The sequence below is a fragment of the Chlorocebus sabaeus genome, chromosome 1, assembly GCF_047675955.1.
Source record: "Chlorocebus sabaeus isolate Y175 chromosome 1, mChlSab1.0.hap1, whole genome shotgun sequence".
Taxonomy (NCBI): domain Eukaryota; kingdom Metazoa; phylum Chordata; class Mammalia; order Primates; family Cercopithecidae; genus Chlorocebus; species Chlorocebus sabaeus.
In genome coordinates, this window is record NC_132904.1 from 105357807 (window position 1) to 105382672 (window position 24866).

At 38.0% G+C, this 24866-nt stretch overlaps 1 protein-coding gene across 1 annotated transcript in view; it reads left to right on the forward strand.

Moving 5' to 3' along the window:
• The window catches only part of DDX10 (DEAD-box helicase 10), a 274669-nt gene extending 250739 nt beyond the window's left edge, over positions 1-23930 (forward strand). The window contains exons 17-18 of the mRNA XM_008020770.3: positions 1074-1210; positions 23245-23930. Of these exons, the coding sequence (XP_008018961.1) occupies positions 1074-1210; positions 23245-23422 (315 nt within the window). The 3' untranslated portion in view covers positions 23423-23930. The remainder of the gene's footprint in view (positions 1-1073; positions 1211-23244) is intronic.
• The last annotated feature ends 936 nt before the right edge of the window (positions 23931-24866 follow it).

Here is a 24866-nt window from a genome sequence, read left to right on the forward strand (position 1 = left end):
TCATAACATAAATGTATAATAAATTTAATTTTGCATTATTTTGTTTTTTGACAAAAATAACCACCAAAAATTAAAAACAAAAAAAGCCCCCTTACCTACCTGCTTGCATGAAACTGAAAAGATCTCAACTTCCCTCCCATGCACTATTGCTTTTCCCATCTTGGTGTTCCTCCCCTTTTCCCATTGTTCTTAGTGACTTTGCACTTGCATTTGAATTTAGAAGACCCATCACTATAAATACACTTGTACACATCTGATTATTGTTGTTGTTTTGTTTTTAAGAGATGGGATCTCGCTCGTCACCCAAGCTGGCGTGCGATGGTGCAATCATGGCTCACTCTAGCCTCAGCCATCTGGCACATGAGATCTTCCAGCCTCAGCCCCTGGAGTAGCTAGGACGACAGACACATGCTACCCTGCCCAGTTAATAGATCTGATAGTTTTTAAGACTTATACTTTTGTGGTCGTAAAATCAGACAAATGTTACTATACTCTTGCTTCTGGTCTTTTATATTTTCACCTAATATTTTTGGTAGTTTTGAAACTTAGATGTGTGGACAGGAGCACTAAAACAACTTTATGTGCTGTTTCTTTATGTTTATTTTTATTTTATTTTAGAGATGTTGCCCAGGCTTGTGTGCAGTGACTATTCACAGGCGTGATCATTGTGTACTGCCGCCTCAAACTCCTGGGCTCAAGCAAGCCCCTTGCCTCATCCTCCTGAGTAGCTGCGATGACAGGAGCATGCCACAGCACTTGGCTTTTATTTCTTTGATAATTGAGTTGAATTACATGGAAATAATAAAATAGACAGTTTTCTCCTGTATTGTATTTAAAGGACTGAGTAGTGATTTGCTTTCTGAATCTTATTTTATTTTATTTTTGAAATGATAAGGATTTTCATTCTCTTTGCAAATGGTTGTGGTTCTGAAAGTCACTTGCCTTCACCAGAATAGAAAGCTTCTAATCTGAGGATGTCAATTAGAGGGGTATCCATTTGGGTCTGGAAATAAAACCTGATTATTTATCAACTGACTTCTTCAACTACAATATCCGTTATTATTATTTTTCAGGCCAAAGATGAAGAGGAAGCCTTTCTGGATTGGAGTGATGATGATGATGATGGATTTGATCCAAGCACGCTCCCAGATCCAGATAAGTACAGAAGCTCTGAAGATTCAGATAGTGAAGATATGGAAAATAAAATTAGGTATGTTTTTACCATTGGTATGAAATTCATCCTCAATACTCACATGAGTCTTCTAATGAATCCAAAAGACGTTACTAAGAGTTCTACTCCGAGATGTTTGTTGCTTTTTTTTTTTTCTTTTTTTAAAAATATACCTTTACTTATATTCCTGGAAATCCTGCTGCTATTTTTTTACTCATTTTGTTGCAGATTGTTCTAGAAATACGCTTTTCTGATCATGTTAGTGCCTTGTTGATCATTTTTATAATCCTTATTAATGGATATGTGTGATATATGAGTTGTGTTTTTCCTTTTTTTTTTTCCTTATCTTTCTCTGAGTCCTTTATGCCTAAGTATTTGATGCACTAAGATATGTTCTCTGCAAACAGCGTTAGGGTTTTATTTTTTTTCATTGTCAAAGAACGCTATTAAAGATACTGCTAAAAATTGTCCTTGAATTTTAAGAAGGTGACATTATTCTTCCATATTCTTTTATATGGAATTAAATAACAAATAAAATACTGGAGGGGCTGGGCACCGTAGCTTATGCCTGTAATCCCAACACTTTGGGAGGCTGATGTGGGAGGATTGCTTGTAGCCAGGAGTTTGAGACCAGCCTAATCAACAAAGTGAGACCCTGAATCTACCAAAAAAAAATGGTTTTTAATAAATAAAATAATGGAAAACCTGTACAGAAACGACCTTTGACAAATTCCTTCACTTCAAAATCGATGGATTATTTATTTGCTACCATTGCCAGAAACAAATGAAATGTGAAGAATTAAAGAATAGTATGACTTGCTTAGCATTTGTTTTCAGAGTACTATGTATTAGATTACATTAAGAGTCTATTGATTTAAAAGTTGAGAATGTTAAACCTCATGCTCGATCTAAACCAATGAGCTTCTTTACGGAAGGGAGGTACTAATGACAGATAGAATTAATATGATGGAAGAAAAGAGGAAGCTTGATGGAACCCTTGAAGTGCTAGCACAGGGAGTTTGGAGTTGGAGAAATAGGCCATAGGGAGTTATAATTTGTTTTAAACAAGAACATTATGAAAAAGTCTTAAAGATTTTCTTAGGTGAAAATGCTGTGGGGAGACAGAGTTACTCTTCATTTGAGTCTCATGCATATTTAAACATGAATTATTTTTTAATAGGGAAAATTCACTTATCCAAATGCAGTCTTCTGAGGTGATGCCAGAAACTTCCATTTGCTGTTGGACAACTAGGTGGTTGAACATACTAGCTTTATACAGCATGTGAGGCTCTAGGTAGTAGACATGTTTGCTTTACTACCACAAGAGGCACCACAGATGAAAAGAATTTGATTAGAATTTACAAAAATATATAAATGTTTGTGCCATAAGGATTAAATAATTTAGGTTCTGGGCATGTTCCTAATCATTGAAAATTGACCTCTAAGAGTAAATGTACACACTGAGTTCCTTGGTGTATGTGTCTGAGACCTAGATGAACCCCAGTGGGGTCAGGTTTGCTGCCCCTTGGGTTCTTATATAAATGTACCTCTTTTAGAAGGGTTTATTGGGTCTGTATTTTGGTAGATGTGATTGAATGTAACATACATGACTTTTAGTCATTATCTTCCAAGTGTTTCCATGTAACTTGATTCCCTGGAAGGAGCATTAATTGGTTCTTACAGTTCTGCAGCCGTATTTTGCGTATCTGTCTAATATACCTTTAAAAGATAGAGTCAACCTTTGAAACCTTTGGTAGGGTGTCAGCAATCCTTCTGCATTTGACTTATGTGGGTTTTTTCCCTAACATTTTTAATGATAGTTTCTGGGTCATCTTTCATCTGTGTACAGCAGGCATTTCATTTTCATTCTTCTGTCATTTCTTGCCCTTATAGTGACATTTCCGTGCTACCACCTAGTTAATATAACTTGTTCTCTAGTAGCTTATGTATTTCATCCTGTTAATTAGCTGTAAATGTTTTGTACGTAGAAATTGTCTTTACATATTTTTTTTGTACCAACACTTAACTGCTCTAGCCTCACTTCCACCCCTAATATTAATGTCATGGCACAGAGAATGCCTTGACATATTTGAATTGATTAATTGATTGATGAAGGAGATTTACAGGGTTAAAAAAGAAATGTAGTTGTAAGAGGCTGTATCATTGGTCCTAATATTAATAGGTTGAATGATACAAGAGATGACAGAACATAGATGGAGAGTTGGAAGAAGCCGAGTTCATATAGTGTACTGGTGATGAACAAGAAGGTAGGAGTACCTTGAGAGATGACAAAGCATCTTAACTTAAAGACAAGGGTTCAGATGGAAAGTATTTAAGCATTATATGAAAATTACAGCAGTTTAATTTCAGACACAGCTAACAAGTCTGCATTAGTGGAGACTGGGATTGGTTAACTTGTTTTAAGCTGACAAAAAATTGTCTTTTGTTGAAGAGGAGGATATCAGCAAGGGCTTGATTACTGATGAGGGATTTTATTCCTGTAGTGTATATAAGGGCTTCCTAGCAGGTTTTTTGTTTTGGCCTGTGAACACAGACATTGTCTAATCTTATAGCCTCCTTTTAGATGAAAAAACCAAGGCTTTAAGGGCTAAAATAACTTGTCTGTGGTCACAATAAAAGTTAGGGACAGATCAATGTGGTCTTTGTTAATTAAACTGATTCCCTAGTTCTAGAATCTCAGTTAGGTGTATAGAATCATCCTGGTGTTGAGAGAGGTAGCTCAGGATAATGTCATTTGACTAAAGACCTGGTTCCATGGACTAACCATAACATAGACTTCACTAAACCATGGTTTCCCACCCTCAGCATTATTGATATTCTGGCTCAGATAATTTTTTGTTTGGGGAAGGGTATAGGCTGTTTAGCATCATCCCTGGCCTCTAACAATACCATTTGGCACAACTAAAAACGTCTTTAGACATTGTCAGGTATCTCTGAGGAAGCAAAATTGCCCACAGTTGAGAAACTGGACTAGACCCCAGATGGCAGATACATATTACTGGTGCTTAATTTCCCCTGTCCTTCATTCAGAGTAGGCCATTTCTCTATTCAGTTCCATTTGGCCTAAGCAGTCCTCAGCACAGTCTCTATCAATCAATTGGAACTGATACAGAAGGTAAAACCTATTTGCCATTCCTGTACTAGCAGGCAGGATTTGGAATAAATTGTAAATAGTAACCTATGTCTGTAATTTCTATTTATGCTTTAATTTCCATTTTTCTCCATTTTCTGTGGTTTCTTTACCTCAATGGCAGTGAATCAAGATGTATGTAAACTAAAACCAAAATTGTTTTGGATAAAGAAAATGTATTTGGAAGATTGTATATACTAGAATTTTGACAGTAGTAATTGCTGTTGCTATTACTATTTGCATAGTAGCACCAGTACAGTTTTTCTGTATTCTTCTAGTTTGGCTACACCTTCTTTTTCTTTGCTTCTCATAAGCTGTATGACTATGTGCTAAGATCTTGTGATGTCAGCTTTAGTGGGTCCTCCTGATAGGTTCACAGGTTTTACTTGCTGTGCAGTCTCTAACCCTCTACTCAGTAATTAAGACAATGGCTAGTACTCTGGCCACTTAGACATCATCACATCTCTCAGTAGGTTATTCTCTGGCCATACACTTAGCATTTTCAGAGATGAGTTCACTCTTAGGGGACTAGATAGACCAATTAGAAAGTAGATATTAGTCCCAAAGTAAGTAGCATGAGCTAGTTTCTTTGAAAGTTTTCTATGGGTGTTTCTTTTTCCTTGACTTTATTGACACGCATAAATATTCAGCATGAGTAACACTTTTGTTGCTCCATGTGGAAAAGACACTGTCAGTTGGAACTAGGCAATGGGGAGCCAGATTTAGTGGAGAATGACAGAATCTGGGGTCAATAGTTCCCCCTCAGGGAGGTCTGACAGGATTTTAAAGAGTTTGTACTTCTGCCTTCTTTCTCAGTTCAGTGCATAGCTGCACTAGAATTTAAACTACCTTTGACCCTCTAGGATTATCAGAATTGTTATCTCCAGCACTGAGATTTCAAAAGAGTTCTGATGTGGATTCAACTCAGTTTAGTTAGCATTACCAAAAGAGATCTTGCTTATAATATGGTTTCAGGGACAATGAAAATTATATGACTTTGGGTTTCTTTTGATGAGCTTTAAGAATGCTACCATGAATAGTTTATTTATCCTCAAAAACAGAACTGTGAAACAGGGGACCAGCTAATCTACCCGTAGTACAGAAGTAGTTGGGGCCAGATGTCCAAACTCCATTTAAGGATCTAGGGTTTCATGTGCTATTTTTGACAACAGGTGTAGAAGCGAGAGCTTGCTTTGATGTTCTCTGGCTTTTTTGCTCATCTTTATCCATCTTACACATTGGTCTAGGCTGCGTTTTACTCTGGCTTTCACCTCTCATTCTTTCTTCGAAAATGTGGAGTTAACACAGGTAGAATTAATAGATGTTAGGATTTGTTGTTGTTGTTGTAGACAAAACAGCTTAGTAGGAAACCCAACTCTCTGTTTCAGTGGGCTTTGTGACATTCATTGAATTTATTGGTCTGCTGGGAACTGCACAGAATCCTGTGTTCTTTCCTCCAGTAAGTTTTGCAAGAGTTTTGTACCTTTTTAGGAACGAAGACCTCAGATACTGTAATTGCCTTTGGGCTTGTGAATGATTTTTCATTTCAAATTGTCCATACGATAAAGTTACATCACGTTCAAAATAAAAATATTTTTAAAAGCTTCTATATGGGGTGCCAAGGAATAGAGTAAGAATCTTCTGCATTATTTAAATCGTATTTTACTTAAGAGTTAAGAATACCCGCTTGATCTGTTAGTCTCCGGATTATAACATTTCTTCCATCCATTCTTTCAACTAAAAATGTTTTAGTGCCTGTCATGGGCCAGGCATGGATACAGAGGATAAAACATTAAACAGGAAGAGTGTCTTTACTGCTTTCATAAAGCTTTTTGTTCCAGGAGGTTACAGGTGGCTAAGTAAGCAATTACACAGCAGTGTGATGGATTAGTTTGTGGTTTGTGCACTGGGGGAGGCGGTGGGGAATGGAGTAGGTAGGGAATGAACATGGAGACCCCATAAGGGATGGGTCCAGTCTAGGCCTGGTGGATCAGAAAGAGCTTCCTGAAGGCAGTGATGTCTACACTAAGTCAGACTTAGGTGTAAGTGTTAACTGAGCAGAGGGGAGGGTAAATTGCACTTCTAAAAAGTGTGGCCTCTAAAGTGAGATGAGTGTCTTGAATCATATTCCATTTAAAACTCTTCTTTCAATAAAATTGCTTCTCACAGCTGTGCTTCGCAGGCTGAGAGACTTGACTCGGAACATGTAAGATTAATTTTTGTATATCTAGTAGCATTTATCATGTTTGGTTTTTGGCCATCTTCGTGTGAATTGTTAATGATGTGAAAATTTGCAAAGTATTAAATACAATGAAAAAGAAACAACTAGATGTTCCAGATATTCATTATCCAGTCAAATTAAGGTTTTAATATTTATAATCTTAACCTTTTTCAAACAAAAAAAGGAAAAAGAAAAGGTGGTGACTAGACTCTTGGTACCTTATATCAATCTTTGCTTTGCAGCCTACGTTCTTTAAGGCAGGTGGCTTTATCAAGAATTCTTACATGGTGTAGGGTATTTGGTAGATTATTCTAGGTAGCATAAGACCAATTACATCTGTAGTTTGTTGAGGCCATTGTCGTCATTTAGATATGATAACTTCTATATGGATTGATACCTTTTCCTGTACAGAGTAAACGATTCCACGTCTAAATATAATTAGGTGGTTCTTTTAACCTATTTTTACACACCTCTGAATCAAAAGACTAATCAATGTTTTTGGTCTGCATGTTTGTTCTTTTATTTGGGTTTTTGTTTTGTTTCTAAAAATCTGTTCCATATTCATTTGTCTATCTTTTGAGTGAACTTGCCTGTCTTTAAAAATGATCTCTTACATGAAGTAGATGAACTACTTTAACCTCTGTGGTTTCTCCTAGTATTGAGTTCTGTGACATCTCTTAAATAAGTTTTGCTCAGTACCTATTCTAAGATTTTACAGTCGGCTTCATAATTTGTGGGAGGCTTTTCACTTGGAAAACAAAGTTCTCAGAAGCCATTTTCATTTCCTTGTTTTTGGCTGGAGCTAAAAGAGCTTTTTCTTAGTCTAGATGATTGTTTAAAAAAATACTATTCACTACAGTTTCCAATTACTTGAACCTCTACTTGATTGAGTGTCATTGTGTGTAGCAGATGTAGAAAGAAGTTGGCTCAGCTTAATTATGTAGTGAATTTATTGTGTGCCTGCCATTCTTTCCTCTTACTCTTTTCAACTTCGGGAGTATGTGCCCCATTCCCACATGCCGAGCAACTTTCAAGAGAAAATCTTAATCATTTCTTACTTGTCAAACATTTGAAAATAAGAACACTATTTGGAGAAACTCCCAAGGCAGATTGTTGGGGTGGGGGTGGGAAAGGCAATATTTGTCTTCGGACTTTTAGAGAAAGGTTGCTACACACTGGGCAAGGAGGATGTTATTTTCTGGGGTAAGGGCTGAGTTAAGATGGGGAAGACATAGTGTGAGAAATTGGGAGTTTAAGAAGCTACTCTCTTACTGTTACTGTTTTTGCCCTGTGCTTTCTACTCTATCATTTAATCAACCATTATATAACTCAGGACAGTTGGGAACCTGTCATTTTTTCAGAAACACCAGGATCTCTAAGAAGGACGAATAGCTCGGGATGCTATGAGATTAAGATGAACCACCCTTGCTGGTAGGGTTCTCTGGCAGGTGCCCTAACTCTGGAGCGCTGCAACTTTGTTTTCACTGAAAAAACCTTTGTGAATGACTTCTTAGGATGTTTCTTTTTGTCATTTCACATTGCATTCACATAGAATGACTCGTGCCTAATGACTGCAAACTTTCCATTCCTTGGTTACACCATAATTTCCTTGCCCACCTCCCTTTTAAAATTTTTAGATTGTATCCATGCTTAGGTTTTTGGTTCTTGTTTGATTTTATTTCACCTATGCTTAGGTTTTTGGTTCTTGTTTGGTTTTATTTTGTTATTACAAGTAATTTTAATGGGTTTTAATTTTTGTTATTGTAAGTAATTTTTAAAAATTGTTAGTAAATTTTTTAAAGGTTGCTTAGGTTTTGGGTTCTTGTGTGATTTGATTTTATTTTGTAATTATAAGTAATGTTTTAGTGGGCAGCTTTGTTGAAGACTGGGTTTTGTCTCCTTTGAAGTCACTTGAAGGACTGATGAAGAGTGAGACTAAACTGTAAAACTTCATTTTGCCAGATAGCTGGAACGTTAGGGACATGCTTGGGTAGGTGATGATCTTGGATATTGAAAACTAATCAGGGAAAGTAGATTGAGAGAGAAGCAGATGAGATGTGTTTCTGGGGAGCACAAAATGTTCTACATGCGGATTAGCCATGAGAAAAATGCATAGCATAAACTCAACTTGTATGATGTTTAATTTTTTTTTAATCTGGGAGAAGAGACATAATTGTACCTTCTAAACTGCTGTGGAGCAGGGATTCTTAACCTGGACTCTGGATGAGCTTTAGGGAAATCTTGAGATTGCATGCGAAATGATGGCGTGGGTGTGCATGTAGACACTCCTGTGTAGTTAACTGATGGATTTATGACCAGAAAAATAGAGTGGGGCCAAAAACTTTTTGCCGGTCCTAAATGGCGTCGTAGATATTTTACAGATGGAAACACATATGTGAAGTAGTGGTGTGATGTGCAGTCTTCTGCCTTCTCGTTCTTCCTCACCACCCCCAGCCTTTTCTGAGTATTAGAATTCTGATCCAAGAGGACCAGTTTTTTCCTCTCCTTTTGCAATTATGTTTATAATGAAGTCTGAGCCCATCAATCTTTTCTTAGATGAAATTGTTTTTACAAATTTGTTTTTAGTACTGAGCAGCTAGAAAAGAGACATTAAGGATGTGATACATTTTCACTACCAATTCTACATGCAGTGGCCTTTGCTGACAGGAGAAAGCTGAGCACATTTTATGGAATGTACTGCAATAATTAATCTTCATTAGGACTGTTGCATGGACTCATAAATTAAAATTTATGGTAAGGAGAAAAGTCTCTGGCACAACATTTTTGAATACCAAAGTGCCAATACATTAGGATAGGTATAAAGGTTTCTGAGTATGTTTCAAATGATCACAAGCTCATTTATTAGGTTTAAATTATTTAGGAAAAAAATCCAAGCTACATTTATGGATATGAATGCAAGAAGGAGAGTTTTATACAATTAAATGCCCAAAACTGGGCTCTCGGGCACTAAACTCTTGGCTCTCCCAGTAGCTTTCCACAGCTAGTTTAGCTACATGTTGTAAAAGGACACCCCAGGGTTTCTGTGTAAGGGCATGTTCAGTGTTCTCCACCTCTGGACACCCACCCTCAGCTGCCTTGCAGCTGTATCAGTCTGTGGTTTCACCTGATAAAGTTTGCATTCCAAAAGAAAGAGAAGAAAAAGCAAGAAGTTGAAAAGCTGCTCAGACAGTCTAATAAAAGGAGTGTGCTTTTTTCTAGCAGCCCCTGGTCCTTGCTTTTGTGAAATTTTTGAATAGGCTATACAGTGATGTCAATCCCCTATTTTGTAATTTAACACATACGAACTTGCGCACCCCTAATTGTACATGAAGAAATGCAGTTGCCACAGAAGTTATGAGCTCTAAAATGAGTCTTATGCCACTTTCTGGCTGCACAGTCTCTTTTCCAGAGTCAGGTTTACAGAATCCCCCATAATTTTAGTTGCCGTTTTATAACTTAATTATTGGAACTGTCTGCCCCAGCATCCTTGGAAGTTTAGTGCTCACTCCACTACGTTGGGTTTGTATAAGGCATTGCATCCAGTAGGAGAGAAGTTGACAGATTTTCCCAGAAGATGTTTTTCTTGTATGTTGCCTTGGCCATAGCCTTGGGTTTGTATAAGGCATTGCATCCAGTAGGAGAGAAGTTGACAGATTTTCCCAGAAGATGTTTTTCTTGTATGTTGCCTTGGCCATAGCCTATCGGACAGCACTTGGAACTTTTTTTTTTTTTTTTTTTTTCCTGATGGAGTCTCACTCTGTCGCCCAGGCTGGAGTGCAGTGGCGCGGTCTCAGCTCACTGCAACCTCCGTCTCCTGGGTTGAAGCAATTCTCCTGCCTCAGCCTCCCGATAGCTGGGACTACAGGTGCACACCACCAAGCCCGTCTAATTTTTTTGTATTTTTAGTAGAGAAAGGGTTTCACCATGCTAGCCAGGCCGGTATTGAACTCTTGACCTCAGGCAATCTGCCTGCCTTGGCCTCCCAAAGTGCTGGGATTACAGGCGTGAGCCCCGCACCTGGCGGGAACATTCTTGAAGTTTGGTGTAGTGGTTCTGATTACTGTGTCCTTGCAGCCCAGGAAGTGTGGTTTCTGGGTTACAAAGGACATTCTGACTTGTTTTCTTTGGATTTAATTCACACATCATTTATTTAAAGTATGCTGTTTACCAGTGAGTGGTCTTCCTATTCATGGCAGGTACCAATGATTACCTTCCTCTTCTTGTGATAATATGTCATTTGCCCCACTCTTTCCCACACTTGTAAGTTTATTAGCTAAAGTGTCCTAAGAGCCAGAAAGGGAATTTAAAATTCAAGTGGAACAAGCCCTAGGAGTTCCCGCTACTTGGAATAATATATCAGTGAGTCAGTCTCTCTCCTTATGCCTTTCTCTGTCAATACATAGGAATTTAAACTATGCCTGATCCTGGCAGGGTGTTCTCAGAAGCATCCGTTTTACAAAAATAGTTGCTCTAGCAGGTGTGAGATATGAATTACGTGAGGTTCTGTGAACCGAGAGACTGAATGCCTTGCCCACATGCACCACTGCTTGTAGTTTTAGAATATTGTTCTACATGCAGTATTATTATCAACTTTGCAACAGGGAAAGTAGTTTTATGAAATTAAGACTGTTAGAACAAAGGCAGGCTACTTGGCTTTGTGGGGAAAACCGCGGGTTTGGGGATCAGAAAGACCTGAGTTTGAATCTTTCTTTCACAAGTTGTAGACCTTTGACAAGTTACTTAACCTGTGTGACCCAGCTTTTGTCATCAGTCAAAGGAAGATAATTTTTACCTTGCAAAGTTACCGTAAAGATCTAACAAGGGTAAAAAGAAAGGGAAGTATGACATTGAATAGGGTCATTAATATGTAGTAATTATTTTAATTACTAAAAGTGAAACTGGTAGGAGCTAGTACATGAGTATATACATTGATAGGAATAAAACTTAATGTCCTCTAGGATATCTACTTTTCACTGTCTTCCTCATTGAAGTCATTTATTAAGTCCCCAGATAGCACTAGGCCCTATATTCAAAACAGTTTGCAAAAATATCCTACAGCCTGGTTGAAATTAATGATGTAGTGACAATAATGTCATGTAACATAGCCTATTCAAAATATGGATAGAGAGTCCATGTTACCAAATTGGAGTGTAGGACTGTCCTTACCTGTCTGTTCTCCTTCGACAGTCCCATGATTTAGGCATTTGATAAACTGCTAGTTTACCATGTGACTGGCAGAGAGCAATAAAGAAGAGGTACTGGACCCCAGCCCCTCATAGAGCGTACACTCCAGCAGGAGAGGTGGACCATAAGGAAGTAAACAAAAACCAGATAAGAGGTGGTGACAGGGCCTTGAAAACAATAACTGATGAGGGAGGAATTGGGAGAGTTCGCTTTAGCCAAGATGGTTAGGAAGAACCCTCTCTGAGGCGAGACCTGACGAATTATTGAAAGCTACCTCTGGGAAGAAGGAATGATTCATATTTATCCTAGTGTTCTAATCATGGTTTGCGTAGACAATTATTATTTAAATATTTACCCTAATAGCATCATCATGACTGTATAATTCTGTGTATTCCTGTTAGGAGATTCCTTGGCTGCTTTTCACCTCATCATCATTCTACCCATGTGTCTATCCTGATTGTGGTACTGACTTCGTGGAAGGTGATGAGTATAAGAAACAGTTGCTATTCTAGTCCATACAGTGGCAACTCATTAGAAAGGAGTGAGCCAACATTGAAATGCTCATAAGAACAGAAAAGTGAAATTGAGATGGTCTGAGTACTCTAAATGAGGATGGGAAAGGTAACTCAGGTGATGTATTAAGGGACATGTAATTCTTTGGGGATAAAAAGAGAAAACTCTAATGTGTTTTTATGCTTAATTTAATTAAGTTATAATGTATTGGGGGGTATACTACCTCTTTTAAACTATACTTTTTTTTCTTGACTTTCTTCCTAGCTGTTTTAGTTTTTACAGTAAACATGGAATAAAAAATATAGTTTTCATATTTCCCCTTACTTCCTCTGCAGTTTCCCCGATTAGTAACATCTTGCATTAGTGTGGTGTATTTGTTACAATGGATGAACTAATAGTGATACATTATTATTAACTAATGTCTATAGTTCAAATTAGAGTTCACTTTTGGTGTTGTGTATTTTATGGGTTTTGACAAATGTATAATGTCATGTGTCCATCATTATAGTATCACACAGAATAGCTCATTGCCCTCAAAATCCCTTGTGCTCCACCTGTTTATCCTTCTCTTTCCGAATCCCTTGCAACCACTGGTCTTTTTATTGTATTCACAGTTTTGCCTTTTCTGAAATGCCATATGGGTGGAATCATATATGCAGCCTTTTCGGATTGGCTTCTTTCACTTAGCAATATATTTTTAAGGTTCCGCTATATCTTTTTGTGGCTTGATAGCTCATTTCTTTTTATCACTGAATAATATTCCATTGTATGGATGTATCACAGTTTGTTCATCTATTGAAAGACATCTTGGCTGCTTCCACATTTTGGCAATTATGAATAAAGCTGCTATAAATATTCATGAGCAGGTTTTTGTGTGGTAATAAGTTTTCAGCTCCTTTGGGTAAATATCAAAGGGCACGACAGCTGGATCACATGGTAGGGAGTATATTTAGTTTTATAAGAAACTGCTAAACTCTCTTCCGAAGTGGCTGCATCATTTTGCATTCCTACCAGCAATGAACGAGAGCTCTTTTTGCTCCACAGCCCCACCAGCATCTTGTATTGTCAGTCTTTTGGAATTTAACCATTTCATAATAATTTCTGTAGTTTAAAGAAAGCTGTTTTTAATTTTTAAAGTGTAGTAGACTGTGATAATAATAGACTTTGTCTTTTCAGATTTTGGTTATATGCTGGATTAAGTACTATTCTGCCAAACATGAAATTCTAGCTTAGCGTAGCCCTTCCTTACGAACAGGGTTGCCCTTTGAGGAACTGTCTTCTCAGCCTCTCAAAGTGAAGATTTACCTGAGATAAGGCTAATAATAATATACTTAATTTTAATAAACGCATCAAAGACTATTGTTGCTTGCTGAGGGCCTTAACCTAACAGGGGCCCAGTACCTCTCTTCCCTCCTAGAATTTGTCCCAGACCCCTACCCCATTCAGTATCCCTTCCTGAGTGTCCCAGCTCCCCAGGAGTTCTCTCATGAGCCATGATAGTGCCACTGTACTCCAGCCTGGGCTAAGCAAGACCCTGTCTCAGGGGGTGGGGGGACATCTCAAGTTAAAAGCCTTTCACCTTACATGGTAAAGACCAATATAATCCAGTTAACATCAACAGAAAAGTAAGATCATGCCTACCATGGGGAGTTGGAGAAGCCATAGTTAACATTTATAATACATTCACTATACATATATCACTTATTTAATCTCTCCATGAGGTAGATATTAGTCACATTTGCAAACATAAAAATTGACACTGCGTGACGTTCAGCAGTTTTCCCAAGTTTTAGGCAACTGCTAGGGTTTAAATTGGGTCAGACTGTCTCCAAAGCCATTTTCTTTTCCTCTGTGCCAGAATTTTGGAAATGACGTATTTAATAACAGTACTTGAATCATTGTTAAGTAACTGATTTGTAAAAGCAGTCATTACAACATTAAACAAGGAAGGGGGAAAAGTAGATATTTTTTACATTATGCCATGTGTATATTTCAGAGAACTTACCTGTAAAGTTAAGGGGAAAAAAGGTTCCATGGTCACAGTGTCTTCCAAATATACTGAGTTAAACTTGATAGAGACAAAGTTACAATAAGATCCAGGCACCATGAACTAGATGTTATAAAATACCTTTAACAATAAACCTTCTAGGAAACTAAAGGTTCTTCTTAATCACCTAGTTACGCTTCCACCTAATTTTGTCTTCAGATCCTGTGTCTCAATGTTATCCACAAGGTTATGGTGTGTTCTGTGCCTTGCTGAAGCCTAAAAGCATTCATTTTCCTGCTTTACCAGTCAAATAACCCTCTCAAAGCAGTAAGGTTAGTCTTACAGGAATTGTTTTTAGTGAGCCAACAAAAGCTACTAGAACCAGGGGTCTGGTTTTTGGTTTTGTTTGTTTTGCACATATGTCATCAGTGTGTAAAATATAAAAAAGGGATCTACCCTTTTTTCTGTAAAGGGCCAAATAGTAATCATTTTACACTTTGAGGGATACTCACCTCTGCCAGTACAGTGGTAAAGCAACTGTAGACAATACATAAACAAGTGGGTGAGGCTGCATCATCAGTAAAACTTGATGTATAAAACAGGCACTGTGTGAAATTCGGCCCACAGGTATAGTTCGCTGACCAGCCTTTCCTTTTTAAAGTTGGTAATCCACTTTAAAGTCCTGTTGAAAGCTTTATGTACTTTGCAAAATTTACCTTCTCCTTCTCTTTGAAAATGGGAACCAGGTTGAGCATGGTGGATACGCCTTTAGTCCCAGGGAAGTTGAGGCAGGAGGATTGTGTCAGCTCAGTTCAACGCTAGCTTGGGTGACATAGCAAGACCCCCCATCTCTAAAAAGAAATAATAATAAAATGGCAACCATTCTGCCAGTCTCCAGTCTTTGAGGATCCTCTTCCATTCTCCATTGACCCTAATGAACAAGATGGTTTCCACATTCTCTAAGAACCCAGTATGTAGTGCTCAACAGTCAGGGAAGTACTTCATTTAGAGTAGCTGGTGGCTTCATATAATCTTCCTCCACTTTGTTTCTTTCCTGGATAGCAATGTTTCTTGTTTGTTTTTTTCTAAAGGTCTTTCTCCTCAAAAGAAAACAAAACATATAAGTTGAGAATTTGCTTCTTGGTCTAGTTTCCCATCAACATTAGGTAGTACTCTCGTGATAAAAATGAAAGCAACTTCAATTTTAACTTTTAATGTTTTTGACAAGTGCTGTATTTGCTTATTATACTCTGTTGAAATATTGTATCTGCTGGTGGCAAACCACCCTGAGTCTAACGTCCAGGAAAGTGAGGGGAGATCCCACTGTTATTGCAGGTCTTAAGGAACCTGATACCTTTGTCTTGAAGTCATAGTCATTTGTTGACTGTGCTACATGCTGTTAAAGAAAAAAAGAAAAAAAATTCACTTACTAAAGAATAGTAAGTCAAACTTTATTCAAGGGGTAGGGGCCACTGCAATGGGGTTTTTTAGTAGGGGCGAGAGACTGAACTCAACTGAGAGTACAACTAAGACGAGTGAGAGTTACAAAGATTTACAGGGAGGGATCATTAATGGAAAGTTATTAAGAAGGAACATCAAGGGTTTGGAGGATCTGTTTAGCCAGCTAAACAGATTGCACAGGATTGTTACTGAAGGCAAGCCTGGGGAATGGGAAATTTGACCAGATATTAAGGGTGAGAGATTTTTGTTACACTGACTCAGCAGGATTCTTGTTAAACTGGACTAAGTTGGCAGACCTGGACTAAAGACAAAGCCCAGTCAGAAAGAGGACTTAGAAGAGCCAGACTCAAGTTTGTTCAAAAGAGAGTATGTTTGTCAGTACTTCATTGAGGGTTAAGATTTTGATGTGATCACACATTTTTAAAAGGATAATAGTTAGATTTTATTGCAAAGAACATCAAAATTACTCATTTTTGTTGAAGTGACATGCCAAGTTTTGATCTTTTTATAATCTTAAAAGTATTGTCTCATTTCTCATTGTGAGTCTGAAGTTACTGGGTGGTACTTTTTTACAGTATAATTTCCCTTCCACCATTAGTGTGTTAATTTTCACTGTGGCTTTGATCTCTTCAATTTCTTTGGAATTAATGATACAGTGTTTAGAGAAAAAATACAATGCAGATTTAATTGTCTACTTACATACCGGCTTAAAATGAATCATGTATGCTGCAAAGAAGATAAGAATGTGGTTTTAGTTGGGGATTATTCTTTCTGCCCCTATATGACATACAGTGGGCCAGTCAGATACTACGCAGTACAGAAGCTCGGCCCAGGGGGTTTATTCGTTTCTTCAAGAAACATGTATTAAGCCCTTGGGTACCAAGGCAGTGTGGCTGCAGAGAACAAGACAAAGTTTTTGTCCTTAGGGAACTTGTAATGTAATAGAAGATAAACACATAGACAGTTGCCATAAGGCATTTCAGATGGTGCGATGGAAGTAATCACAATGTGAGGGTAACCCTAAGAGGGCACTTAACTCACATGGGGGTGGGTCAGGGAAGGCTTCCCAGAGCTGGAAGGAGGGCAACGAGTGAGGGTGGTTGCAGAAGCCCTAGAAAACGTAGATGGATTTGAGAGAGGATCAATTAAATTAAGGTTATAAAGGAGAAGGTAGCTCAAGGATGACTTCCAGGTTTTCAGTGGGAGAGTAGTCCTTTTCACTTAGAAGGGAAATAAATACAGGAAGAACAGATTTGGGGAAAACATGTGATAGAAGTATGTTTAGTTTGAGGTGCAGGTAGAAACATCCAGGAGTTGGTTGAATATGCTGATCTGGTGGTCTGGAAAAAACCCTAAGCTAAAGATGCACATTTTTAAGTCATTAGCATTGTGGAAGACTGTGGAAACACTGAACTGCATGAGAATACCCAGAATGAATATGTAAGATGAGGACAGTTGAGGCCCAAGGATGGAACCTGGGGAAATGAGCATTTATGTAATGGATAGAGGAAGAGGAAACTGGGAAGGTACAATCAGGGAGGTTGTAGTCAACCTTTAAGTACTTTAAATTTAGATGATTGCTGATTACATCTCATGGAAGTTGCAGTAGTGGTAAAATTTAAACTGTCCATTGACAGGGCGTTAACTCAGCAGAAGTTGTGTTTGAAAAAACAAGTTACTGGGTTTAGCCATAATTTGGCCACTTATATAATTTTTTAAAACATGCAAAGCCAAAATTTAGAACACCGGAACTTGTGATATTAAAAACGGAGGATTACTCAGCAGACAGGAGCCTGTGCACCCACAGACTGGATTGAGTGTTCTGGGGGGTGCTCCCACATGTGACACTCTCCTCTGTTAACTCTGCTGGAAGTTGAATTAGAAGCAAAATCCATTGAAATATTGCCTTTTTTGTTGCAGTGATGGTAATCCTTGGGGCTTTTTAACAACCCTAACTGTCATTATTTTTACGGTTCAGATGAATGGACCTTTATTGAATGAATTCTTTAAGTCATCTTCAGAAATGAAGACAAGGAGCCCCAGACCTCAAAAAGCTACCCATTTAGTAGGCAGAAGAAGAAATCTATACCAAATTACAATGCACAAGGTGGAATCCTTGAGGAAGAGGTATTACTTGAACTGGCTTTTGAAGGATAAGGGAGGTTTAGATAGTTAGAAAACAGAAAAGGAAATTCCATATCGAGATAAAAGAAACTGAGAAGCTAGGGCATATTCAGGAAATCGAAAGGAGCCCCAAAGAACAGGGGCTCTTTTATATTAAGGGGGACTAATGCAGAACAGGTTACAGAGGCAGGCATATACCAGATCATGAGGCTCCTTAAAGATTATACTAATAATCTTTCTAGAGAACCACTGAAATTTTTATGAAAAAGACAAGAGCCAAGCTGTGCTTGACAGAGACTACTTCTCTAAGCGTGCTTACAATGGGCTGAAAAGAGAAATGTTATACATGAAGGTTTTATAAATGATATTTCAGCAAGAACTTTTATTTAAGATGACTGGTTCTTAATTTTTTTGTATTTTCCTGAGGGGAGAGTGGTCATGGAAACCATTATTGAATGGCTTCCTAAGAAGGCTGATATGTAAGACTGAAAAGTAAAATTATCAGGAATTCTCACAGGTTTCTCCATATGATCAGTGGAGCACCATTTTCTATCCTGGAATGATGACTCCCAACCTTTTTGTCATTACAAGACAAGCTTTTGTATAACCATTTTCACAAAAATTTCAAAATCATCAAAATAGAATTTCCCTGTCATCATCTGTTTTGTTTTCAACCATAGTGGTCCCATGTGTTAAAAGATTTTTGTCTCTCAAGAAAGTTAATATTTCACATTTGTTTCATTAACAAAGATGTAATTTCCAGTTCATCCAAGTATCTGAAGTATTGCGCATTTACAAAGCCCAGTTAATATAATTCTAGCCAAAAGCAAACAAATCCCACAACTTAGTCTTTGGCACACAATTTCAGATTAAAAAATATATATATATTGAAAATAACCCATGATTCATATATCTTGACCTAAGCAGTCTCACCTTTTCCCATAGACACAGGGACCCTAAGTTGGAGATCAGGTTATCAACAGGAACAAAGATTACGTAGCATACCTACTCTGTCATCATCTGTTCAGATTACATATTACATGATGATTTTTTCTCTGTTGTATGATATGTCCTTTAAATGGCATACCAGACATTACTAATAAAGTCTTTACTATTTGGATTGTTGAAAGACTGATATCTCTGAATTCTTTAGCTCTACTTTTTATTTTTGTAGCAGTAGTAGTACTTACCTACTCTGTATGCTTCTGACCCTTGTGGAATTTAAAAGAATAATTGACGTATACCTAGCTACCCAGAATTTCAAATTTAATTTTTTTCTTTTTTTATTGCAAAAAGTAATACAGGCTCATTACAGAAAAATGAGAAGACATATATAACAGCAAAAAGAAAATCTAAAAAAATCTTCCAAACCTTTTTCTATGCAAACTTACATATAGACTTTTAAAAATACAAATGGACTCTGTCTTTTTGTGTTGGTTTTATAACTGTTGTCAGTGTCAAAAGCAATTCCTGAAACATCATTTTTAATAGCTGCATAGTATCTCATTTCTAATTTTATAACCTATTCAATCCTTTATGTTTGGACTTTGGGATTTCTAACTTTCTGAAATTAAAAGTAACTATCCCTTGAATATCCTTGTGCCTAAATCTTTGTCTAGATCTCTAATTATTTCCTTCAAATAAAGTCCCAGAAGAAAAATTACCAGGCATATATATTTTAAAGACGTTTGAAGGGCGCTGCCAGATTGCCCTCAAGAAAGATTGTGCCCATTCACATTTCCACTCACGAGTTTACATTCTAATTGGGAGTTAAGATGCATACAGTTGGAAAAGAAAGTCAGTTTAGTATCAGGAAATAGCAATCTTCGGTGCAAAATGACTAATGCAAAATGACTAATAGTTAATTGGCGCTTTTCCAATTCAGAAGAAAGAGATCACTTTTAATAGGCAGATTTGTACGTTTCATGGGAGATAAGGAATTGGAGATGGGTCTTGAAGGACAAAGGAAGACCCAGAAGAGGGAGGCACCACATTTGCAGCAAACACCGGTGGAAATGCCCAAGCGTCTGCCTAGCTCGCGAGTGAGGGCCGTGCCTAAGGAGTGAGGGACTGGGAGGAAGGCTGACCTGAACATGCTAACTTCAGGTTTTCTTCCAGCTCTTTCGTTTCTTGTGAAATTAACCCTGTTATTCCGGGGTGATGATGTAAACTACAAGTGTCTAAAAAAATTAAAATGTTGAAACCAGGAAATCAGCCCTGTTGAAAAATAAGTTCAATTTCTCCGAGTATTCTGATGTTTGGTTTCAGAAAATTTAGATTTTCAGAAAGTTATATTCCATTTAAAACTCAATTACAAATAAAGATTTTAAAATTGAATTCACATTCCAATGTTGTATCTTGTTTGCTTAATTATTAGCAATGAGTGAGTTGTTTGGCTTAGATGGTTACTTTGGTTATCCAGACAAGCTTTTGTGTATCCATTTTCACAAAAATTTCAAAATCGAATTTCCCTGTCGTCATCTGTTCAGATTACATATTACATGATGATTTTTTCTCTGTTGTATGATACGTCCTTGAAATGGCACACCAGACATTACTAATAAAGTCTTTGTTATTTGGATTATTGAAAGACTGACATCTCTGAATTCTTTAGCTCTACTTTTGATTTTTATAGCAGTAGTGGGGCTTTTGGTGTGCTGAGTTAAGCCATGCTTTGGCTTTTTAAGATGTGCTTTATCCATTATGTTGCACTGTCTTAATGCTGAGCAGTGATATGTTTGCTTTTGACCCTTGCCTTGAACATTTAAAGAATGTGGCAAGAGTCTAAGTCCCACAGAAGTGCTGACATGAAGATAAAATGCGAAGCTCAGACTTGGACTCTCCCCAGTTTTGCAGGCCACCCCCTCGTTGTCAGTCATCTCAGGGACCTCCTTACCTCCCTCGGCTTAGTGGAGAACACTGATTTCACTCCTTTTTCAACTTCTATTGCATTTTCATCATTTCAGTGGACCTGTTATCTTCAGAATGTTTTACTATCTGTTTGATACATGGCACCAATGATGTGCTGCCACCATGGCTCCTAACAGAACTCATGATAGAAAGATGCAAGAGCCCCTCCCAGAACTTGCAGAAAATATTTAAAAATCAAGAAACTAGAATTCTCTATTACGTATATTAGATTGTTAACCCATCAGAAAGAAGTCCCTGTCCCTAATTGGATCCAGTGAGCTCCAGGTGAACATTAGCTAGATGGGGTCAGAACCCCACTGCCTGCCTGATTCATCAGGATGTAAATGAAAGGGAGCCCTCTAGTGCCACTCCGTTTGGAAGAGGCCTTTTCTGAAGAGACCAGATGGTGGCTATAGTTTGCTTTCTGCTTCCTAATTACTTTCTAGGTTTATTACAGTATCCCCCTTTTGGTAATTTATCTGTAGAATACCTATACGGTTGTTTAATAATTAATTTATTATACAGATTGCTGCTCATTTGCTATAGAAAGTAGTATAAAGGGCCTTCCTAGAATTTGAAGTGATCCACAAAGCAGCAAAGCTGCCTATTGTGAACATACTTGAACTATATAATTTTCCACCTTTTGTTATCCAAACCACCTGTTTCCTGTAGGGCATGTAATGTGCAGGAGCACATTAACAGAGGATGCAATAGACAGCCCACTAATCAGGCCATTTCTCATGAGCTGACCTGAGATGCACTTGACGTATAGGCAGAGCAAAAATCAGTATTCCCTTGAACCAGATAAATCCTGGCACTATAACCCTGTGGGATTGTCACAGGACTGGCCATACTCATAAGATTAGGGCTCAATACTTTTTTTTAAGGCCCTTTTTCACTAAGAATTATTTTAATTATTTGCTGACTGCATTTGTATCACAGGGAACTCTTTCATGTTCATCTCTCCAGGCACTCTTTTAAAATACAGTGATTTGTGGCTTTAAATAACCTCATAGTGCCATCTAGTTTGTCTTTCCTCCATGGCTGAGTCAGAGCATTGGACACTTCTGGGAGGAAAATGGAGGAATGATTTCCAGGTTTGCATCAAGCTGGTCATAAATGGATATGCTGATTAGGTGCATTCACTTTGATATCCAGGCTGTCTTCTTGAAGAGTAATCCAGGCCATTGGAAGTGGAGCAGTTTGTTCTCTTTCAGAACACGTCATGTGCTTGGGATATACTGTAATATTTCTGTGATTTTTTTGCTGATTAGATATAGTGAATGTGAGAATTTAAAAGGAAGTAGTTTATAGACAGAAAGTTAACATGTATTGAGCACTACTGCGTGTTCTCATTTATATAAGTTCATTTAATTCTCACAATTTTAAATAAATTACATAATACCTGTCTTTACAAATAAAACTGAGGGTTAGAAGTGTTAATTAAAGGTCTGACTGTGTTGATGCCAAACCAGTGCTCTTTCCACAGTTCCTGGTATTTAAATGTTGATTGAGTCAACTCTAATTGTTTTCAAAAGCCTGCCTTTGGGGCTGGGTTCAGTATCATTCATACCTGGGTTTGAATCCCATGGGTGTAATCTTGGTCCAGTCATTTAACCTCTCTTAACCTCATTGCAGAACGAGACTCATGCACTCCACACTGAGGGTTACCATGAATTTCAATGACATAATCTATGCAAGGTATGTAGCGCAGTGCCAGACCCTGAGGAAGCCTTGTATTCATGGTTGCTACTGCCAATAGATGGACTTTTTAATTTTGTTTTAATCGTATATCCAATAATTGGGTCATCTTGGAACAGCTAATATCTCAAAATGCTTGGAGGAGAATGTTTTGCTTTTTCTTCTATTTTTAGCATATCAAGTGATTTCCTCTACTTTCAGAAATTAGCTTTGTTTTTATAGTCTATGTCTTGGGTATGTACAAAATACTGCAATAATGTTTGCTTTCTTAAGGCTATGTGTGTGTCTTTGATACAGATTTTTAAATGGAGGAAATTTATTTGACGTCTTAAGTAATCTGTAATTTAACATCTCAGGTTCTATTTTGTGCATGATCTCTAGATCACAGCTTAATGCAACAGATATTAGAAGCAGCACCTGTTGTCCAGATAGCTGTTAGCTTGCACACTGTTACCTAAGGATAACCTGACTTTCAGTAGAGGTAGTTTGACATGGCAGGACAAGCACACACTGGAGCCAGACATACCTGTGGTGCCTCTCCGTGTCCTCAAATTGTCGATGATAACAGCTGTAACTTCCTAGAATGATTGTGAAGATCGGAATACCCAGTGTGAACAAAGTACCTTGCACGTGCCTGGTGCATGGTAGGACCTATCTACTAATGGGAAGGTACTTACTAATTATACAGATATCTTGATGTTGCTATGGTTTCCTTCATTCTTGAATAATATCACTTTACCAACTGTCTGTAATTTTGTCCTATTTTAAATGTTTGATTTCATACTGAGTCTAAAGTAAATCTTTGGATTTCTTCTCACCAGTGATACCAAGAAGAAGCAGGGAATGAAGAAGAGGAACAACAGTGAAGTGGAAGACGTGGGACCATCAAGTCGTAACCGAAAGAAGGCCAAGTGGGACACGTTAGAGCCTTTGGATACCGGCCTGTCTTTAGCGGAGGATGAAGAGCTGGTGTTACATCTGCTAAGAAGTCAAAGCTAAATACTTCCTGCGCCTGCCTTCTCCTTGAAACCTTGGTTATGATTGTATAGGCAAGAAGTTGAAACACAGTTGATTTGGGGGCACTTAGGTGTACCATATGCCCCATTCCCAAAGGGCACATTTCTGGATAGAAGCGATCGTATCTCCAAGTCCCTCTCACAGGATACGCTTTGTGCCATCACTGAGCATACTCAGACCCAGAGTGGATGATACCATTTCCTGACCCCGGTTTCCAGCATGTATTCCGTTAGATTTTTATCCATGGGTTCTTACACCTTGTCATTGGAAATGCTGCCTTTGTTTTACTGGCAAGTTCTGGAGCTCTTGTGTCATTGTTGGAAATTCCTGTCTCACTTACTGTACAGAAGTTTCTATGTTACTGTTAAAATTGCTCATGATTTCAGTGTATTTAATATTTGCAAAGAGACTGAGCGTGATGGACCAGCCCTGAGAAAGAATATTTTTGAATTGAGATAATCAATAATAAACATATTTCCTGTAAAAGAAAGTATTAATGTTTATGTCCAGTAACGTAAGAGAACTCTCAAAGGAAGGTTCTTAAGGTTAAAGTGCTTGGCCAATTCCTGAAACAGTGAATTTGTCATGTTCTTAAGTTAGCCTTCTCAAGGATATCATTTAACTTAACACTTGCAGGTTTGCTAGCGATCGTTTATAAAATTAACAGAAGTTCTAAATACGAAGACTGACTGAAACATGGCCTCTTACTGCGCATGTAGTAGCTGCAGGTCCTCTGCAAGTGCTCCAGTCAGCACTACCACAGAGCCCCACCCAGACCCAGCTCCTGGTAATGAGTACGATGCAAAACAAGGCAGAGCCTCTTTTTTGTTACAGATAACTCAGATTCTTCAAGGGGAAAGAATATGGTAAAGAAATGAGTCTTGACATGAAACTGATCTTATAGATCTGCTACCTTCTCATGATTCCGTCCCTTTCCTATTTTCCCACTCCGTGCACAAATATTTTCAGTAACAGGTGCAAATAAAATTACAAGGAAGAGAAATGATGGCATTAACACCTGGATATCTCAAACCTTTTCAACTCAGCCTAAGTCCGCGTTTGTCTCAGAAGAGTTTCTTTTTTTTGTTTGGTATCCTTGTGAGCCAGCACCAACATCATTTCACTATCAAAATGAAATCAGGCGACACTTCATCTTCTCCCTCTTCCCACTCTTTGCTTTACTAGTTCTTTTGATGCCTCTTCTGTAACAACTTTCTTTTTGTTGTTGTTGACAGAGTTTTGCTCTTGTCGCCCAGGCTGGAGTACAATGGTGTGATCTCAGCTCACTGCAACCTCCACCTCCTGGGTTGAAGTGATTCTCCTGCCTCAGCCTCCTGAGTACAGGCGCCCACCACCATGCCTGGCTAATTTTTTGTATTTTTAGCAGAGACAGGGTTTCACCATGTTGGTCAGGCTGGTCTTGAAC